This window comes from Sebastes fasciatus, chromosome 14 (assembly GCF_043250625.1).
Source record: "Sebastes fasciatus isolate fSebFas1 chromosome 14, fSebFas1.pri, whole genome shotgun sequence".
Taxonomy (NCBI): domain Eukaryota; kingdom Metazoa; phylum Chordata; class Actinopteri; order Perciformes; family Sebastidae; genus Sebastes; species Sebastes fasciatus.
This window is the reverse complement of record NC_133808.1, coordinates 13,561,723-13,582,444: the sequence shown is the minus strand read 5'-3', so window position 1 is coordinate 13,582,444 and position 20,722 is coordinate 13,561,723. Positions and strand designations below refer to the sequence as shown.

Sequence of the window (20,722 nt, the reverse complement as noted above, 5' to 3'; positions counted from 1 at the left end):
GCGTTGTTATATTATGTTGAAATGTTGTGTTATTGTACCTGGTGGACCTGCCTCTCCCTGAGGACCATGATAACCTGTGGATTAAAAGGAAACCAAAAAAGAAAGAAAATATATCATATCATGGGAACTGATCCAAAGTAGGTGTTTATGCGTATGTGTCCGCACACAGTGGCCTCACTTTACCTTTTTCTCCTTGTAACCCTGGTAAACCACGAGGACCAGGAGGGCCAGAGGCACCATCACCCTAAAAATATATAATTACAAAGATTAAGAATGCATAGTCATTGTTTAAGATTATGTTTAAATTGTATTACATCAATCTACCTAAACTCAGATCAGTAGACTGCTGAACTTCTTACCTGCCATCTCTCCTTCTAATGCAGACTGCGAAGAAAACAATTACACTTTGGTCGGATTACATCCCTCTGCGTCTCACAGACTATAATAGATTTTGCCATTATCTCTAATTTGAAGGGGCACGCCAGCAATTTAGAATTACTCTTCCACAAAGTCGGAGGTCTTCAAGAGACAGATTAACAAAATGGTCAAAAACAAAGTAGAAAAGGCAAAGAGATTCTGACTTTAAAGAGTAAAGTGTTTCACTCATTGCCCCACCTTTAACCGTGCTCAACAGTGATGTCACAATGTACTGCAACACCCTGGAGGTCACTTCTACATCACTGTAGTAAGGTGAGAAATTAAAATACTGGCGGTCAACCAAAACGAAACTTGGGGGTGTTAACTTGCTCTTTAAGTCCCTCTTTTAGTTCTCCTACATCCTACATTTCACATACTGCAACTCAGTAGCGTCTTTTGTTGGATCCTCCCTGCTTTGTGTTGCAGGCATTCTGTTAAAGTTCAAGCTCAACCTGAGATTACTCAATTCAAGACAATATAGCCAGGATGTTAGAAATGCTGAATTCTGGAGTCTAAACGAATTTATTTAACTGTTCTGTCATAGTATCTGTAAATTATACCTCCTTACATGATGGTCTAAATACTTCTCCACTTTGCCAGGATATGTAAATACAGAATCCCTTAGTTATATGTTAATTTAACCCATTATTTATGGCCTAAAAAATGTAAAACTTAAAGATATTTAGTCTAAAAACTATACCATACACACAATATGTAATGTGTGTATATCTGTAGTTTTTCTGCTGAAAGTAATTTGTGTGCAAACTCCTCCTCAGATTGTTAAATCCTCCATATTTTCCAGAGTCAATACCAAGACCATTACCTTGGTGTCCTCAACAGAAGTTACAGGCCTGAGTCAAGTTATGTAATTTGATGCAATTTTCTCAGACCAGTCATAGTCATTCAAAAAAAGAGTGAGTAGAGAGAGAGAGAGAGAGAGAGAGAGAGAGAACACTTACATAACCTGGAGGTCCTCTTTCTCCCTTTTCACCCTGAAACAAGACGGAGAGTTTAGTATGTCTGACCATAACACCTCCAAGATCTCTGAAGTTTTTAATTAAGGTCTCGAATATGTGTAGAGTAAATAAAAGGTGCATTAGTTACCTGGGAACCGGTGTATCCAGTTGATCCAAGGAAGCCTTTTTCTCCCTGTAAGTATGTACGTACTCTAATGATAAATATTTCACAACATAAAAGCAAACAACAGTTGGGCGGTTGGGTGGATAATACAGTAGGTTATTGTTACCTTCTTCCCGTCATCTCCATCCTTGCCAGATTTACCCTACAATTACAGAAACACTCACTTTGATTAGCTTTGTTGTCTCTTGAAGGTTTTTCTTCATTTATTATGCCATTAAACCATCCCATTAAGACGTATTGTTGCTACTTACTCTTGGTCCAAGTGGGCCGGGTTCACCTTTGTTACCAAATAAATGCGGGGTGCAATAGCCCTGCAAAGGAAATCAGGCATCTCAAAAGAGTAGAAAGTTGAACTTAAAGATAACAAGCAGCCTGTGTGCGCAGTAATGTAAGTCATACACCTCAACATTTGAAAGCAAAATACTAACTTTGTCTCCTTTGTCTCCTGTATCTCCTCTGTCACCCTTTAGGAATAGAAAACACAAACACATTCAGGAAATAACACAGAATCCAATTCATCTTTTACATATAAACAGACATTTATGAACTGTTCAGTTTTTCATGTGCTGAGCGAGTACCTGAGGTCCAGGTATGTACTCTGTGGCGGGAGTTCCTACCGCTCCCTGTGGTGGAGGTCCAGGAGGGCCGGGTGGGCCACGAAATCCTGGATCACCCTGCAGATAGGCCGCAATAATCACAACAACAGCCACAGCCAAATATATTTTCACAAGAACGATGCATTATTAGTCACAAATTTAAATTAAAAAAATGCAAATCATCCAGTGAAAACAAAGTATATGAAAAATGCATTGCCACAAATCTGAAAACAGGAATGTTATTCTTAGCTCATGAAAAGTTGACATTTTGGAAATGCGTGGTTTTCACAGGACAATAACAAAATGCTGAATTTGTTAGGTTTAAGACGAGACACCCCTGGCAAAACCATCGTTTTGCATGAACTGGTCAATTTTGAGAGTTTGGGCTATTTTACATTGTCTATTTGCATCTGTAGATATCTCCTAAAATCACCAAAATAATGCCTAATTTGCATATTTAAATACAAAATTCCAGAAAAATTGTAATACAAAAAAAGACTTGATGTAAGTAATCAACTGGGGAAGTTTCAAAGTGGTATCTACTGTATTTGTTACCCTATTCTTACCAAATATGGAATTTTGCAATACATATCTTTAAAGGCCGTTTTCTCAAAATGCGTATAACTACACTCCCTCTAATATCAGTGTAATACATTCATAATCTCTCAAAAAGTCCAGGAAATTGCCACAAGTAATTATCAGAAACTAATGCCGATATTCATACTCTTTTGTTTTAAGACAATACCTTTAAAACATTACTTGCAATTAACCTGAAAACACACGTGGTAAGAAAGCTATTACCCCATTCTAACTGTTTTATTACGGAACTGTAAAGAGCTCCCGCTACCTCCGCAGATCAATTTCATATAAGAAATGTAGATTTTTTTGCAGACAACATATAGAAAACTAAAATTCTCACCTTATCTCCTTTCTCACTCACAAAGGCCAGTTTGTCACCCTGCAGGGAAGTAAAAACAAAGTTTCTATGACATCTCAGCTTCGTGATAAAGTCAGAGAATTATGGATTTTGTTTTAAAATTATAAAATCTTGATATATGATTAGTCTTACCACTTCTCCAGGAGGCCCAGGTAGGCCAGCGTCACCCTGTCAAACGATTATTCAGTTAGTACTGTATCTATCTGATAAACAAATCATCCAACAGTATCTGCCAAGTTTAAAAATCTACACAGATTATACTTTTTAATTTCTCCCCAGTACAGATAGGTGTTATATTTAATGTTAATCATGTGGCTCTGTATAACCAATATTCTATAGCTCATAAAGTTGACCACTGACTCTGTAGGATGATTAACAGTCGGTCATTGTAGGAGTAACTCACTTTGGGTCCTTGATAGCCTGAAGGTCCTGGAGGTCCAGAAGGTCCAGAAGGTCCACTTGTTCCCTGGGAGAGAAAGATGTGTGTGTGGAGAAGAACTTGGATTTACATGAAAATTCAGATAACATTGCATCAGTTTGTCTCTTTTTTTTTCTATAACACACACAACGTACATGTAATCCAGGTGTGCCAGGGAATCCGCTGTCTCCTTTCAGGGGAATAATCCCGATCACACCACCAGGGTCACCCTGTAGGAGACAAAACAAAAATAAATGGTTTGGTAGAACACATGCATCTCATCCTACTTAAACATGGTATACACTTATTTACATATAAAATGTTAACGCTGCATAAATTTCAGCTGACCTTCATTCCATGAATTCCTGGGATGCCCTGAGAAGAGAGGACAGTATTAACATATCTATACATGTAGCATATCATTCTGTCAGGATGAATATTTTCATTCGAGATAGAAAACGTATTGCTATGTCATGTATACATCTTATGGTTGTGATGTTTTAACTTCAGTTGTTTACTGCAATACAGTCATGTATGAGCTGAGGAGAGCAGCTCAAAATCAACTGGACCATTCCCAAAACTGGATGCCAGTCAGTATAAAAACAGCGCTTATGAAATTCAGATGTTTTTTATATTTGTTCCACAGGACAGTGGCAATAACTGAAATGCGTGCTGGTCAGTGGGGTGGTGGTTGGTTGTCATGCGAGTCAAGGTTGCTTACAGGAGGTCCTTGAAGTCCGCCAAAACCAGGAGTGCCATCTCTCCCTCTGTCTCCCTGAAACATACACACAACACAGTCAGAACGCACAAGCGTGAACAAATCTGCTTCGAAACACAGTAGAACTCTTAGAAGTGGCTTACTTTAGTCCCATTGCAGCCCGGGATACCTGACGAACCTGGTGGGCCGTCATTTCCATTGATGCCCTAAGAGCGGGAGTGCACAAATAGACAATTTTGCAGTTAGAGTGACAAAGTCTCTGCAGCTTCCTGACCAGTCTAAAGGTACAGTGTGTAGGATTTGGCGGCATCTAGTGGTGTGGTTGCAGATTGCAGCCAGCTGAAAAACTAGTTTCAAAGACACAAGGCTCATTATTCCAGCAATCTTTGGCCCTGTTCAGACCCTCCACTCAATCCTCTCTTTCCAAGACTGTGGTAACGTGAGCCGCCGAGTGCAAAACCGTGGTAACACCGTTCTTCTCGCTCAGAGGCCATCCTTACCGTAATAACACTGCTTAAAGACCAATGGAAGTCAGATGGTAGCTGGCGGTACCACAGTTTCACAAGCGTGTCGGAGAACTACGGTGGCCTTCAGGTAACGTAAAAACGTGAAAGCCTCTCTCTAGAGCCAGTGTTTGGTTTGTCCGTTCTGGGCTACTGTAGAAACATGGCGGAGCAACATGGTGGACTCCGTGAAGAGGATCCGAAGAGCTCATTCTAAGCTAACGAAAACACAACGATTCTTAGTTTCAGGTACACTAATGAAAAGATAGTTATTAATAATTATGTTCCATTTCTGCTAATAGATCCCCCAAAATGTTGCACACTGGTCCTTTAACAACTAGACTCCCCATAAACACCATCCAAAGTTAAAATGTAGCCTTAAAAGTAACATCATCTAAAAGTGTGTTATTTACTTTTTAAGTGGGTAATTGCATCTTAGACAACATTCTTATTGTTATGGGGTGAATTTACTGGATTGTTGCAGGATGTGAGACGGATCAAAGGAACTTACCGGTAGTCCTGGGTTTCCTGGGAAACCTGGCAGACCAGCAGGGCCCTGCAAGATGAAAACCATATCAGCATTACTGTCTCATGACTCAATACAATACCTGTCTGTCTCATATAAGATATCACACTGTATATCATAATTATGATGGTTAGTAACTTACCCGCACTCCTTTCAGTCCAGTGGCTCCAGGTTCACCCAGACCTCCCTAAAATAAACAAATTACATCATGATCATCATAATAGAGAAAAAAAGTTTTCTTAATTTTAATAGTTGATCTGTGGGTATAAAATCAGTTCACATTGCCACATGTGTGGACCGGGGAAAATTAGGTCAGGTTAGGTTATTAATTTGAATGTGTGTATGTGTGTGTGTGTGTGTTTACTGACCGTGGGGCCGATTGGTCCTGATGGACCTTCAGGTCCCTGCATCCCTGGAAATCCCATATTACCTTGAAGACCAGGAAATCCACGCTCACCCTGTGAAGCACAGACCGTCAGGTTAATGATACAATGATGCAACTCTTTATATTAACTGAGATTAGATTTAGCCTGTTTTTAAAACAGATTTCTAAAACATTTTATGATTTATCATAGATTTATCCTACAAGAGTTTGATACCCAAAGTAAATTTAAAGGGAAACAGTCACAATGCCATTCAATACTTATTCTAAGTCTAAAACTGAGTTATTTATCCGTTGTAGTAACATTACTAAATAATCTATAATGGATTTAAATGGATTCCTGGAAGAATCACAGATCATTTCATTAGATGCATTCAAAAAGGTGTATTTCACCCATTTAGGTCAATTGGCATAATTTTACATGAGAAATTATGATGACGTCCTATTGTTAAAGGGACTATTTGTAACTTTCAGAAATGCTTCTTAACAGCGACACCTGTGGCCATGAAATCAACGAAAGTCAGCGTCGGGCTCGCGCTTGCTCGCTCTACATAGACATGAACGAGCATCGCTCAAAACAGAGCGGCGACACACGTCAGCTAAAACCACAATATCACTCTATATTTCAGCTGCTTGGCAGTAATGTTAGCTGAGCAGATGAAGGTCTCTCCATGAATCACTGCTGATACTGTGTTTGCTTCTCCTGCCTCAGCGCAGGCTTCAGCAGCGGGGCTCCGCAGCGAGAAACTCGTCTCCCTCCGCCCGCAGCCGGAGTGAACAGGGAGAAACCGGCACCCGGTCGGTAACGAGACGATAACGTTTCTCTCTGCAGAGTCCCGTCACTTCACAAGACACGGAAAACCTCTGTTGGTCTGGAGGAGCTGCAGCATTCACTAGATATTCTCAGAGCTAAACTAACTCTTCTCTAGTGTGGAGTGAGCGCGCGTTCACGTCTAGAGGTGGAGCGAGTACGCGAGAACGCGCGTGCTGTCTGAGTGAAGGCAAGCAGGCAGAGGAGCGGGGACGCCGACCACACGCGAGCGTGCATTTGCGAGCGCGCATGTGTCCTGACCCGGTACATTTATACGCTTAACAAGTTACAAACAGTCCCTTTAAATTGTCATAAAAAATAACTAAAATTGGAAAACACAATTTTCATGAATGTTCTTGTTTGTGTCTATATCAAAGCAAACTTAAAAAATAAATTTTCATTCTTTCTTCTGCTCTTCAAGTTTACATAGAGTACATGAAGTTCAATTTAGTCCAATCATAAGCACATATTTTTACTTAAAAAATTTACTTAATTGCATTTGACTTCATAATTTAGACTATTGTTTTTAATTCTTTTTTATGCATAATGTTTAAAAGGAAACAATAAAAAACAATATTAGTCACAACATGTCTGCGTCATCTGTATCCATGGCTGTGACTCAAAACTGACTGAACGTTGTTTACACTATCTGCCACTAGATGGCAGCGTTGCTTTGCTCCAGTAATCCACAACCCTTTCTGAGCTGCCAAGCATGAGAGAGTCATGTGTACTGAAACCTTTTGGATCGATTTCCATCCCCTGACCACAACACATCTGACACCCATTTTGAACCATGGGAATCATCAATAGGGTTACCATGGCAACTCCTGTTTTTCGACATAAGGGAGTGATATCATTGGAAATACAGCTCACATGATTATAGGAAGGCTGTTTGGGGCCTTTCAGAAACTTTCAAAACACAGAAGTGCTTTGAATCCACAGTGGATTGGCCGAGCTCCATTGAACACAGTCAGTACATCTGTTGTTTTCGGGGGAGCTGAATGTTTGGCTACTGTTGCTGTAAGAATGAGCCATAAAAGGCCAGACGGTTGCACTAAGAGGACAGATAACACTCTGCGGTCGTCTGATAGAACTGAGCCTATAATGCACGTGTACACTCAAACAGAAGGAGCTGCAGTAAAAAATAAATCAACTTTAAAGCAGTGGTTCCCAACTTGCTTTGCTTGTGTCAGCATAAAACGAAGCAATGTCTACATTGTGACCCCTCGTTACAGGTTCCATACTGGTTCTGACTAGTTCAACCAAAGAGTGAGTTTTTCTTTATTTTAATCTTAAAGGTACAGTGTGTAGGATTTGGCGGCATCTAGTGGCGTGGTTGCAGATTGCAACCAACCGAGTACCCCTCCGCTCACTCCTCCCTTTCAAGACTGTGATAACGTGAGCCGCCGAGTGCGAAGCCGTGGTAACGCCGGTTTTTGGTCTTTTGTAGTGATTTGTTGATAGTAAGAATATTTTTGTTTTTTAATCATTAACTGCAACAAAACAGATTGTCTAAGCAAGCGTCTTTAGAGAAAAAAAGTAGTTACAGCAAAACTACCGTTGCCCAAGTCAGTTAATCCCAACTTTTCATGTTTCAGATCAGTGATCAACATTCATGCAGAGTACATCTAGAGCGCTGACAGCTCAGAGACTCATGGCCAGTTCACGGCTAGTGTCCCCACCGCTTGTACATCTGTATCTGAGAGCCTCCCTTTGATGGGAATAAGGCCTTCAGCCCAGCTGTGTGTGCGGACATGCTCTAATTCAAACTGATCTTTGTTCCCGTCCTGGTCTCTGCTCCGTGACTGAGCCCCATCCACCCAGGCCCAGCTCCAGTCTGTCCTACTGAGCTGACCCCATTAGTCAAAACATAGGACCCACTGTCACGGCTGCTTTGGCCTGCTATAAACTTAAAAAGCACTTTACATCAACCGCAAACTAACATGATGGCCTGATATCAAATACATGAAAAGAATGTACAAGGATTGATTGACAAACAAATGAAAATCTCACCTTTGCTCCTTTAACACCACTGCAGTCACATTTTCCACATGATGTACCGCAGCCCTGAGGATGAAGAGAAACATAAAAATAAATGATCCATCCCTTGGAAGACAAAACAGTCTAAAAGAGCACATGTGTGTTTGACTAAACAAGAAAATAATGAACGTGGGGAGTACAGCAAAAAATGAAAACTGTGTTAGCCAGCTGGACGGTATAACAGACATCTGCTGAAGGTCACTTGATTTCACCCATCAGATGTGTAAAACATCAATCTTTTCATTGTTTTCTTGCATGTTAGTGTCCTGTCAGATGGCTCATAGATATCCCAACTGACACTGTAAATCACAACAGTGAGCGGCCAGATGAGCCGGCTGATCTATCTATCAGATGAGCATTTACAAATCAAAAATAGTGATTGTTTTAATTTAAAAACAGAGATGGATGCCCTCAGCTGCATCTCATTCGATTTTTAAGTCTAATATTCACTCTCCTTTTAGCGGCGTACAGTTGGTTTATAGAGCTTTTTGCGGAGAGTGAACCAAAACAGCTAAGTTGCCGACAGTAAAACCAAAACAATGAGCTGAAAGGTGCTAAAACGCTCCGTAAAGAGAGTGGTGGTGGTGATTCTCTGTAGGTTTGTCACTTCAAGCAACCTCGTTCACAACCTTCATATACACTTCTTGATCCATTGCCAATATAAAAATATGAACTATAGCAGCTTTAATTGTTTTGATGATGTTGACGATAAAGAAAAGTTTTGTTTCCTGTAATCAGGTTACTTTAAAGCCACATGGAGCATCACTGATTAGCTTTGTAGAACTGAACTACATGCAATGCAGCTGGTCTCGGCCCTTCCAGTCCAGTCCCCCCTCACACCACCCTGCTTCCTCTCCTCTGGGGTCTCCAAAGGATGGAGCCTGGGAACTGGCCTGCACTGCCCTAGCTCTCTCTTCCACTGCTCCTCTCCTCGTCCTCCTCCCTCCATCATCCAGCTGTTGCTAGACTCACGTGCAAGGCGTCCAGCCAAAAAGCCTGTCAGGGCTTTGGACAGGCTCTGCCGGCTTGGGCAGAGAGCGCACAGCTACACACACTACCCACAAATATTTATCTCCGTCTCGTTCTCGTTCTCACACACACAACAAATAAATACATCATGATCCATCTTTCTAAACCTGACATCTCATACTTAATTCTACATTTTCTATAACTCCGTATCCTGTCCAAGTCTCAAACATATTCCTTCTTACACGCAATCCTCTCCAACATACCTGATAACTGAATCAATATGTGGCTCTAAAGTCATGGGAAACCACGGAAAACAGACCTCACTCTCAGGACCTTCAGCCCCAACTGCCCCCACCCTGTCCGAGTGCACTTGTTCTCCTCCATTTGCAGTATATAACACATGTGTGGCCTGCTACATTTCCCAGTCCTGCTCTCTCTCCATCTCACCTCTCCACCTCTGGTTCCTTAAATGTTTTTTTTTTCACAGGATTCATTTCTGTTATGCCACTTAAAGAAAACTCCAGGAACACCTGCTTCAGATCAGATTAGTGTCATAAGATAAACAGAGGAAAATGAAAATTAACTCTCAGAGTGAAACATGTGTGTTTTATTATACTATTTAAACCTGCTGGCACGCAGCAATAAGAGCTCCTGGTGCTGGATTAACATGATTCTTTTCTTTTCTTTCTTTACAATTCACCAAGGAGTTCAGGCACGCTAATGCAATGAGGGAACACACTTGCATATTGTCAGCACCACTCAAGTAAACCACAGCTGCTCAAGTATTCTCTCAGTCACCTGTTGCTCTCTGTCTCTGTGTATTTTTTTCTCTGTCTGAAAACTCTCCATCTTCTTTAAGATGCGACTTAGCTGAGCAGACATTCCTGCATGTTCATGACCCGAGCCTCAGACCGACACGCACGACAATGAAGACGCTATGTGCGCTCGTGTGTAATGAAGAGTCACCACCCTGTGGTGTCTATACTGCTGAGTCTCCAAACACGGCGCAGTAATCTGCAGGTAGATCAAAGTGGTGTATCTCTGATTTCTCCTGTTTGTTTTCCTTCTACGTCCGTTACGCACCGCCATGAACCCAAACACCAGATGTTAGAGATGGCACAAAGACCCAGCTGACATCTGCACAAAAAGAGCATCTTGCTAATGAGTGGATGTCTGTCTGATTTGGTATCTGGGCTTTGCAGGGAAAAGGGATCTTAAAATGATCTTATCTTACAGATCCCTGGGTGTATCGAATGATGAGAGGTCTGATTATCTGGCATAAATACCATTTCTAAAGGCCTACATCGTGGTGGATGATACAGCCTTACCAGTTTACACAGATGTAAAGAACGTACAGACAGATGTGGAACATAAAGTACATTTACTCAAGTACTGTAAAACTTTGAGGTACTTGTCCTTTGGTATAGGTACTTGAGTCCTTTCATTTTATGCTACTTCTACTTCACTACATGTCAGAGGGATATTTTCCAGTCCAAGGTCAGTATATACCGACCTTAAAACGGACCAGCACGCATCAAATACATTTTTCTGTTCTGCTTTATTCATTTGCTGCAGTTAGCTAATTCTAATTCAGGAAGCTACTATTGATACTCATCACTTCCTGCATGAGCTTTACAATAAACGCATTAATGTGAAGGTAGTGGTAGGTTTTTTACTGTAAAACAGTGCAGACAATGTTCATGGTTAGCTGGCGTTACCAAAACCTGACTCGACATAGTTTATCTGAAAAGGAAAAGGAATTTTAAGCATTTTTGATGCATTAAACTGTAAAAACACAAATCTTATAAACTGTCTTGAATAATATACTGTATGAATAAGCCTAAAAAGTATGATGGTGGATGCCTGTTTCTACTTAAGAAGTTGAGTAATGCAGTATGTTACCTTACATTAAATGATCCCCATCAGTTCCTCGCAGTGAGGTAGCGTTATGTACATTTTTAATTTGTAAAACAGAAGAGCAAACTCGGTTTCCCTGAGTTTGGGTATATCTGTATCAGGAGATAAAAAGTTGGGGCATCCCCAATTCATAGCTATGAATACTACTTACTTTACCTATTCATATTTTACTTTCTATATTGAGCCAATAAAATATGATGCATTGTTTTTTTTAAAAACTCATAATGAGTACTTTTACTAATTACTCTGAATACGTCATTTATTTAAAAATATTTTAAATGCTGTATATTTACTTGTAATGGAATATTTTTACATTGTGGTCCAGACTACCTAGTATGTGGTGTCCACATGTGAGCGTCAGATTGTGAGAAATAGAGGAGATGAAGATGACGTTACTCTCCCCAAACAGCCTGATCCTCCACAGAGCAAACACAGTGAGCAGCAGCCTGAGATTCTGCAGTGATGAGTGTTAATGTCCACTGTGTGAATATACAGTGGCTGGTGAGTCACTGAGCTCCCGGGAAACCGTATCAAATCCAGCAAAGCTCTGCAGCAGACGGCCTCACGTGTTTCTGGACAAGTGTTTATGTCATTCCTAGGTCTGGATGGCTGGCCTGGCTGTCTCAACGTGTGAAAATTTCAACGTGTGACTTGTGCTGGCAGAGTGTTTACGTTGCCTGGGCGCTGCGAAAAACAGTGCCTCATCATGATTGTGTGTATATGACAGTGTGTTTGTGATTGTTTACTGTGGCTGGAGCTGGCAGGGAAACACAGACCTGAGGGTTTGCTTTGACTGAATCGGAGATAGAAAGCATAAAAATTCCAACAGAGGAGGAGGATGGGGTCGGTGTCACTAGAGAGATCTGTGGCATGGTACACAGAGGCACGTTCATAATGTAGACTGATGTATCTCAGTGCTTGGTGTTACTGTATGTGTCACAGGTGCTGGAGGTTACATCAGTTCAAGCCTTATCCCAAAAGGCCTGATGTTTCAACAACACTAGCTTGATATGTCTGACATCATTAGATACATAGGTCCAGTGCTGAGAAGAGCCAAGGAGAGGAAGTGATGAGTAATGTTTACTCTCGAGATTACAGGTCTCAACTATCTAGCTGCAGAGGCCAGTCCAGAGATCCCTTAACATTCACTCTTAATGTAAACGGTGAGTGTATAGAGCTGTTGCATATAGATCCTAAAAAGAACCATATAGAGCAGCACCATCGTGGCTGAGGCAGGCGCAGCCTGTTACAGAATAGTTTGTATGGATTATAAATCTCTAATGAAGTTATTTAAATTCAGTGTAGTCATTGACCTCACCCTACTGGAGAGAAATAAAGGATATACAATACTTTAACCGACAAAACAAACTCACCGCAAGGTCTATTTTCTGTAGAGTTTAAATCATATCACACGATGTGCCCCAGCAGATGGAGTTGGATAGATATAAACATTTGCAAATCCATGACAACTGGGAAAACTCCATCTGCCGAGGAAGATTGTGTGATACAATCAAAACCTCCAGAGCAGCGACTAAATGGACCCTTGAGTTGAAATTGTTTTGTCAACTACTGTTTCCAAGGCCAAGACTGAACCTTCATCTCTACTCTAACTGCTTAGGCTGCTTAATTTGCAGCATTCACTTGTCTTTTTCTGCAGTTGTTGCTTGGTTGCCATTACTTATAATCAAATCTGTACTGGATTAAGGTTGAAAACCCTAATTACTGTATATCTCTGGGGCCTTCAGGGAAAAGAATGTCCTGACTTTTCCACAACCAATCAATACAATACCATGACTTAACCACACAGAATCAAACTGCATTACTGACCTCACGGTTCTCATGAAACATCCTGTTAGAGACTTGAGGCATCTTAACTACATCTTGCACAAAGGGTACTGGATTTTCCCAAACTTGCAAATAGGGTCGCTTTCTTTGCAGCTCAAGCTGGCTGCATGACTCACTGACCCTGTTCTTCTTGCCAAAGTGGGCACATCCACACCTCATTTATTGCATCCAACATCCAAACGTGGCACGTGTGCTTAAATGTTTCCTAAAATGTTAGAATCTTTCATCTTGTGTGATACAATTACAATATTTTCATTAATTTTACCAGCTGCATACATTTTGTAGACAGGTTTCATGGACAGTATTATTGCAGCAGTACTGATTTTAACCACACGGCGGTAGAAACGTTCCCCCATCACTAACTGGAGTGCTCCACATTGACAACAGCTGGATGTGCCTTTCATACAATGTTAAGGGAAACTAAAGATCACGCAAACATCTGGTCAATGTCATCTACAGACTTTTCCTAAAACGACAACACATTCCCACCACATTCCTGCCATAACCTCCCACCACGGCTGAAGTATCTCACAAACCCCCGCAGTCTCCTGAGCACATGAGGTGTGGGAGGACGTGTCGTACGACATACAGTAATGTTTATCAGGCGAGCATCTTGAGATTCAGTCAAGGCATCGCGATTGTGATACTTATTACTGTATGAATTGGATTACAGATTAAAGATTCTTAGCAGCCACTTTATTCACATAGTTATGAAGCTGACATGGTCAGAGGTTCTGGCTGCCCTTATCAGGACTCAAGTGCTGCAGATTTCTGTGGTTTTTGTTATTGTTTTCAGAAAAGAAAACACAAGTTTTCCTGACCCAGTAATGTGAAAATCTAGGGAGCCAGAGAAAAGATCTGACTGGAGAATTCCCTCTCATTTTATCTCCTCCGCTGTGAAAGGAGCCTTCCTTCCACACTGATATGGGCTCTCACTGAGGGGGAAACCAGATAACCGAGCTAAAGTACCATTTTGACTTCCTATTCTGGAGTTTTGTTGAGCTTATACACACATCCGCACACCTAAGCACTTCTGATGGAGTATACTGGCAGCTTAACAAGAGTCTGGTGTGAACTCCAGAGTGCTGGTGCCGACGAACCCACTGTAATAAGCTACACAACCAGCACCAAAAAGCAGACAAAGTTAGCGACTTGCTAGTGATCATGGCCAGCCATTAGGAGGGCCATAGTATGACAGTGTTTGTTGTGGAGTTCTACCCCCAATAACTTTCAGGAATTCAGGGTTTCATGCAAGCACCAGGGCAATTATCAGTCACAGAACTACTTTCTTGGGGGAATCTAGAGGGCACTTTAGTGATATTTTGCTGCCTGGATTTCTCGCATGAGGTGGGAATCACCAGAGGCCCCACGATACGATATTATCACAATCTTATTGTAATTTTAAACATTTTGCTGAGTATTGGGATAAGATATATTGCAATATATTGCGATTTATTCACTTTTTTCAACTGCAAATCATACAGTTTGTCAACATCTGTTTTATCTAACAAGATACAGTTTTTACTCTGTTCATCTCAGAATTTTCATTCGCATATCTTGAGGTTAAAGGTCAAGGGACCCCTTTGAAAATGGACATGCCAGTTTTTCCTCGCCAAAATTTAGCGTAACTTTGGAGCGTTATTTAGCGTTCTTCAACAAGCTAACAAAACATCACTCTAGCTTTAAGACTGAGCCTGCTACACTCTCTGAAAGACAGAATAGCGCCCTCTTAAGAGGCTTTTATATAAAAAAAAGATCAATACTTGACATCAGTGTATCAATGCAATATTGCCATGAAAAATATCAATACTATTCTGCATCAATTTTCCCCACCCCTAGTTAGTAGCAGCAAAAGCCCAAAAGTCTGACTTGGTTATTTTGTCTGGTTGTAAAGCAGAGAAATGAAACTGTCTCCCTAAACTGTCACATGGCTCTAACCAACTCCAGCCTCCCCCTGTGAGGAGAAGTACACAAGTTAGCCATATTGTTGCATCACTTAGTTTTGTGTTTACATTTTGTTCTATGTTTTGGGCCTTCGGCTGTTTAGGTTGATTTCAAGTTGGCTGATCTAATTACTCTTAATGACATCCGATGAGATTTTGGCTTTGTTTCCCGCAAAAAATATTGTGCAACGTTGTTAAATTGAACGTATCCATGAACTTTCACATCAACATGTGGGTTCTTTTGTGGACTCAATGTGCCCCAGTGAAATAACAAGTAGAATTACACAGCATATTTTCTTTTACTTTCTTTTCTTTCTTTTGTGTGTTGAAGTGAGCTTGACAAGCTCCTGTTTCCTTTTACAAAAGTGGTGTAGTTGGTCTAAGATGTTTGACCTGCGTAAGTCACCCAGTAAAGACGTGCTCATGGCATTAAACCACAGATGATGGCTTCCATATGGAGACAATCAGGATAGCTTTACTCCATAAACGTCAGAAGGATCTTTCTTGGCAGCAGGGCTCATTAAGCAACACTAAATGACACAGTTATGGAGCACACTGCGATATACAGGCAATACAAATGTAGCAACAAAATATTCACACTAGAAAACACACACCTGCACTAGCTGTACCGCTCAGCTGATTCTGATGTCATACATCAAAGTCTATGAGGTCAGTTTCTCAGCACTGTTTACTCACTCCAGCTTTTTGTGGTTTGAGGTTGTTATTTGTGGGTTTTCTTCACGGTCAATAAGATCACAGTTGCTACTGACCACAACTACGCTGTTTCCATGACAGTCCTCGGCTACACACACTCAAACAGGAGAGAGAGTGAGATAAACAGAAAAAACTAAAATAATAAAAGATGAGTGGAGGAGGATAGATAAGTTATTTCAGACTGGGCTGGGTTGAACTGAGCTGCTCTACATTCCTGGCCTTCTCTGGTACTGAGAGGCTGGATGAGAGAATAGAAGTGGAGGAGGGGAATTTTCTGTCTGACTGCCATACTTGGAAGACAAGTCTCCTGGTGCAACTTGCTCTGTAAACAGCATGAGTGTGTCTGTGTGTGCGTGCATGCACAAGCTGGAATGGTACGATGTGAGACTTTTTTTTTAAATGCCAAGATAGATATCAAGTTAAGCGAAACCATCTTTCATGTTAAGTGCTCCTGCGCTTGATTCTCTGAGCATATTTTGTATTCTCTTGTTTTCAGTGCATACAATGAATGTATGAAAGCACCATTTAACATTAGAGTATATAAGTGGAGAAATTCAGTCTTAAATCAAACCCTGATAGACAAGAACAGCCAACTGAAGTGGCTTTTTGTTGCATTAATTTAATAAGAATAGTTATATCTAAGGACATGCACTGTACATTACACTGAAATCAACATTAAAATATAGGTAAAATATAGATTTTATTGGGGATGCTTAAAGAAATAGTTAAATATTTTGGCAAATATACTTATTTGCTTTCTTGCCGAAAGTTAAGACCTTTACACACTGGGGGGCGTGACAAATAAACAGAAAGAAAATGCACAACTTGATTGGTTGATGCCTTTATTTGCGGTGCGAAAGCTCGGAAAAAAATCTAAAAGTATGTAGCTTTTTCGCTGCGTATTCTGTTTAAAAGTTTTTATGACCAAAAACAACAGTTTGAAAAATATATTTATGTGCGAATTAATCACACAAAAAACAAGATAAAGGCCTTTAGATGAGAAGATCTATAGCCTACCACTCTCATGTCTGTATGCTAATTATTACCGTCCAGAGTTGATTAGCTTAGCTTAGCACAAAGACTGGAAACAAGGGGAAGCAGTTAGCCTGGCTCTGTCCAAAGGTAGCAAGTCCATTTAATAGCAGTGTAACTATTCCATTAACAAATGCACCACTTGACTGCTCAAAATGTCTAAAAGAGATAAGGTCATATCTCATTTATCATTACAAACAATAGACACACACAGTGGTTACACATCACTGCTCCAGAGAAACCAAAGGCCAAGTTGAGTCTTTTACAGACATATTAATTTGTACATTGTGCAATAAAACAGGGTTATGTTTTCTGTTTCCTTTATTTAAGGAGTCCTGTAGTGCTCATTTGCTGAGACCAACTTGATGTAAAACATGTCCTGTTCTGGCTGCAGGCAGCAGGTTTTCATCTACGCCGCAGAAATAATTCAGGGCTTCTGTAACCAAAAGCAGATGCATCTGCAGAGAGCTGTTCACACACACACACACACACACACAGGCCCAAATCATGTCTGCACAAAAATGCAGATGCGCAGAAACACACACATGCAATGGATGTAAACACAAAAATAAAAATGAATACCGTAAAACTTAGCAAGCTTTGTGAGATCAAAGCTTTATCCCCTGGGAAAAGCTAATATTCTAAGTAAATACATTAAATGACTGAGCAAATGCTTACACCAAATGATTTATGGGAACGTATGCACATACACACACGAGTTAATGAACAAACACACCAGTCAGTCGCCAGTCTGCTCATGCATGACCAAGCGTGACCAGGTTAATGTTGCCTGTCGTCAAATTTGGGGCCAGGAGACCAGAACAGCTGTAAGTGGTGGGGTCTAAAAGTTAAGAAAACTGCATCCCTACCCAAAAAAAACATCAAGTATATCATCCACTTATCAACGTCACGCAGGTCTACAAATTCAGAGAGCTAACATGACCACAAGTCTACTATAATACAGTGACGCTAAACATGGCCAACTGTGGACAGAACAGCAAACAAAGCTCATCCTCTGGGACTGCAGAAGTTTTTGCACATGTCAGCGGAGATGTGACATGAAGCAAGAACACCGTACAGTCCAACCAGGAAGTCTCACATGAAAAATTAACTCAACAAATGGGAAAATTGTTTTAGACAACTTCTCAGGCCATGCTGGCCGGCACAATGTGGGACAACTCCAGAAAACTGTTCTCTGCTCATCACTCACTGTACATGTTGAGAAAACAAGACGTGTGGTAATTGTGGTACTGTTGAGGCCTAAAAAGCCCATTCAGTACTTTAGTTATCATGACGCCCTTTCACTCAACTGCATTTAGGCAAATTCCACAGCATGTTAATGCTTCAAACAGATCCTATACAATAACCCTGCCTTAGATCACAAAGGTCCCCGACCTCTCTTAATCAGCTAGTCCATCTGCATCCCATCTTGACCAGGAACAAATGACCCTCACAAGCTCATCCTGCTGACCTGTAACCTCTGGCCGGTCCATTAGAGGGGATTTAGACATTCAAAGAGAGCTTTCAATTTAAAGGTCATCTTGATAACTCCGCTCTTTCTTGGTATGTGAGCGTTTATGTGCATGTGAATGAAATGTTACCTTGTTAACAAATTAAGCAAGACTGCTACTAATCATTTGGCCTTAGTGAGGGGACTTCACATGCACACCAGGAACAGCTGATTGCAGTTTTGCCCTCTCGTCGGCTCTTTGTTGAGGATAAAAGAACCTTTTTAGTGCTCAAATGCAGGAGATGCTGTGTCTCTCTCATAGAAAACATAAGTGGAGAAGTGAGAAATCCGGCGAGCTAGCTGAGATTTATCTTGTTACAGTTGTGTTGTCTTAGCCAGTGGGAGAGATGGGCTTTGTGTGCAGGGCTCTGTTCACGTGCCCACACATCACTGGTCTGGGCAGTTATTGTTCCCCACAGTAAAGAACATTCCTCTACAATCCCACAGGAACAGGATCGGTTCAAGGACTAATACACACAAACATCAAATTGAAAGCTCTCTACCTCTGCACTTCATCTTTTCTGCAGCTGTGTCAGTTTTGGATGCGCTAGAAATCAAATCTGACAATAATCTGTAACAGTTTTTCTCTGCTAACAAATCTGGTATTGAGGCAGTGAGAGGGAGAACATGGTCAGGGGGTGGTGGAAACAGAGAGAGACGGGGGGGGGAGAGAAAGCAACAGTTACTTTGTTAAGACGTTTGTTTTCTCTGAGAAAGAGCCAGTTCAGTTCATGTGAGCGGCTGCGGAGCTCCGAGTCCTTCAGCTCGGCCTGTTGCTCCTCTGTGAATGCGCAGCACTGTGCCACAGGATGTGGGGTTTAGGAAGCCATTCTTTCTCTCAGGAGGAAGGCCTCTTCCTTGCCTTTTATGCTCACAAAGACAAGAAGGGGTTGGGTCAGACTCGCAGCTCTCTCAAGAGCTCTGGTATCTGGGAACAGTGTCAGCACGTGAGGACAAGGAATGACCTCTGTGACTTTGTACCAACCAATTACATCCAATCTGGAATATTCTCACACTCACTTTTTTTCCCCCACAGTTGTGTTACTCGGCTAGTTTCATGAACTTGCATGAAAAAGGTCATTTCACCCCATTAGATTTAACGTTTAATAGGAGTAAGAGTCTACAGCCATGCTAACTGATCTGTGAAGCTGTAGCCTACTTGTAGGGACAGCGGTGCTTTGAGCTAAATGCTAACATCCGCATGCTAATTTGCTCACAATGGCAATGCTAATTCACGGATGTTAAGCAGATATAATGTTCACCATGTTCACTATTTTACTTTAACATGTTAGCATGCTAATGTTAATTAACACTAAACACAAAGTAGAGCTGAGGTTGATGGGAATGCGATCAGCTTTGCAGTTATTTGGTCATAAACCAAAGTATTGGATGATTAAAAGTTTTGACCGGATGATTTAAAGTCAGGTTGCTCAAAACCCCAAATGTCAACCTCATGGAGGTGTTAAAGGAAAAACACCAAAGTCAGTAGGACTCATCCTCCATGAATGTCTGTATAAAAATGTTGTGCCAATCCACCAAATAGATTCATTCATTCACAGGTATTGATAACTTTGCCCTGCTGGAGGAATAAGAGGAAAGGTCAGGGAATCACCAAATTAGGATTCATCCACTGGGGAACTCAAATGTGTGATCTTCATGACAATCCATCCAGTAGTTGTTGAGATATTTCAGTGTGGATCGACTGACTGACCAACATTGCCATCTAACATCTGCCAAAACTAAAACTGAAAATAAAAACCAAGTCCCTCGCTCTCTCTTAAAACACACACACGTGTTACATGGAAGCATCTGGAATATGAGTTAGTAATTTATACAAAGCAGCATTACCATCACTGTAATACAGGGCGACACAATGCATCCATCAGGGAGTATGCATGTACAGGAAGTGTGTGCGCATGTAAGCTCTATTACACATCCTTTTTAACAAAGGCTTTTCCATTTGTGCATGCTCCCCACAAAGTATGCTGGTGTTATGCGTTCCCAATGAGGAAATTACCCCTCACCATTGACATCAGAAACACATAACTGAGGCGGCACTGCAGGAGTAAGAATAAGTGTGAGAGCGAGAGGAAATTCCAAGGACCAGAGAAAGACGGCCTTTATCCCTGCACTTCACTTTCAAGTCAGCAACAAACTAATGGAGCCCTTTAACCCCATTATCATACACTTAAGATGATAGCTAGCTAATAGACAGAACTGCTCTCTATTGTTCTGCTTATCTCCTCCATCACCGTTACATCACTTCCGTCTGGACATATGGAGACTGTAACTTGAAGATTTCCC

The 20,722-nt window shown here is 41.1% G+C and overlaps 1 protein-coding gene across 1 annotated transcript in view; it reads right to left on the bottom strand.

Annotated features, from left to right (window-relative positions):
- Positions 1-20,722, bottom strand: part of col4a1 (collagen, type IV, alpha 1) — a 40,754-nt gene that overhangs the window by 12,481 nt on the left and 7,551 nt on the right. Inside the window, exons 2-20 of the mRNA XM_074659050.1 lie at positions 8,462-8,515; positions 5,624-5,713; positions 5,398-5,442; positions 5,241-5,285; positions 4,370-4,432; positions 4,230-4,283; positions 3,857-3,883; positions 3,664-3,738; positions 3,494-3,556; positions 3,223-3,258; positions 3,073-3,111; positions 2,136-2,231; positions 1,986-2,021; positions 1,809-1,868; positions 1,664-1,699; positions 1,522-1,566; positions 1,377-1,409; positions 184-244; positions 39-74 (exon numbers count right to left, since the gene is read on the bottom strand). Coding sequence (XP_074515151.1) covers positions 39-74; positions 184-244; positions 1,377-1,409; positions 1,522-1,566; positions 1,664-1,699; positions 1,809-1,868; positions 1,986-2,021; positions 2,136-2,231; positions 3,073-3,111; positions 3,223-3,258; positions 3,494-3,556; positions 3,664-3,738; positions 3,857-3,883; positions 4,230-4,283; positions 4,370-4,432; positions 5,241-5,285; positions 5,398-5,442; positions 5,624-5,713; positions 8,462-8,515 — 994 coding nt within the window. The remainder of the gene's footprint in view (positions 1-38; positions 75-183; positions 245-1,376; positions 1,410-1,521; positions 1,567-1,663; positions 1,700-1,808; positions 1,869-1,985; positions 2,022-2,135; positions 2,232-3,072; positions 3,112-3,222; positions 3,259-3,493; positions 3,557-3,663; positions 3,739-3,856; positions 3,884-4,229; positions 4,284-4,369; positions 4,433-5,240; positions 5,286-5,397; positions 5,443-5,623; positions 5,714-8,461; positions 8,516-20,722) is intronic.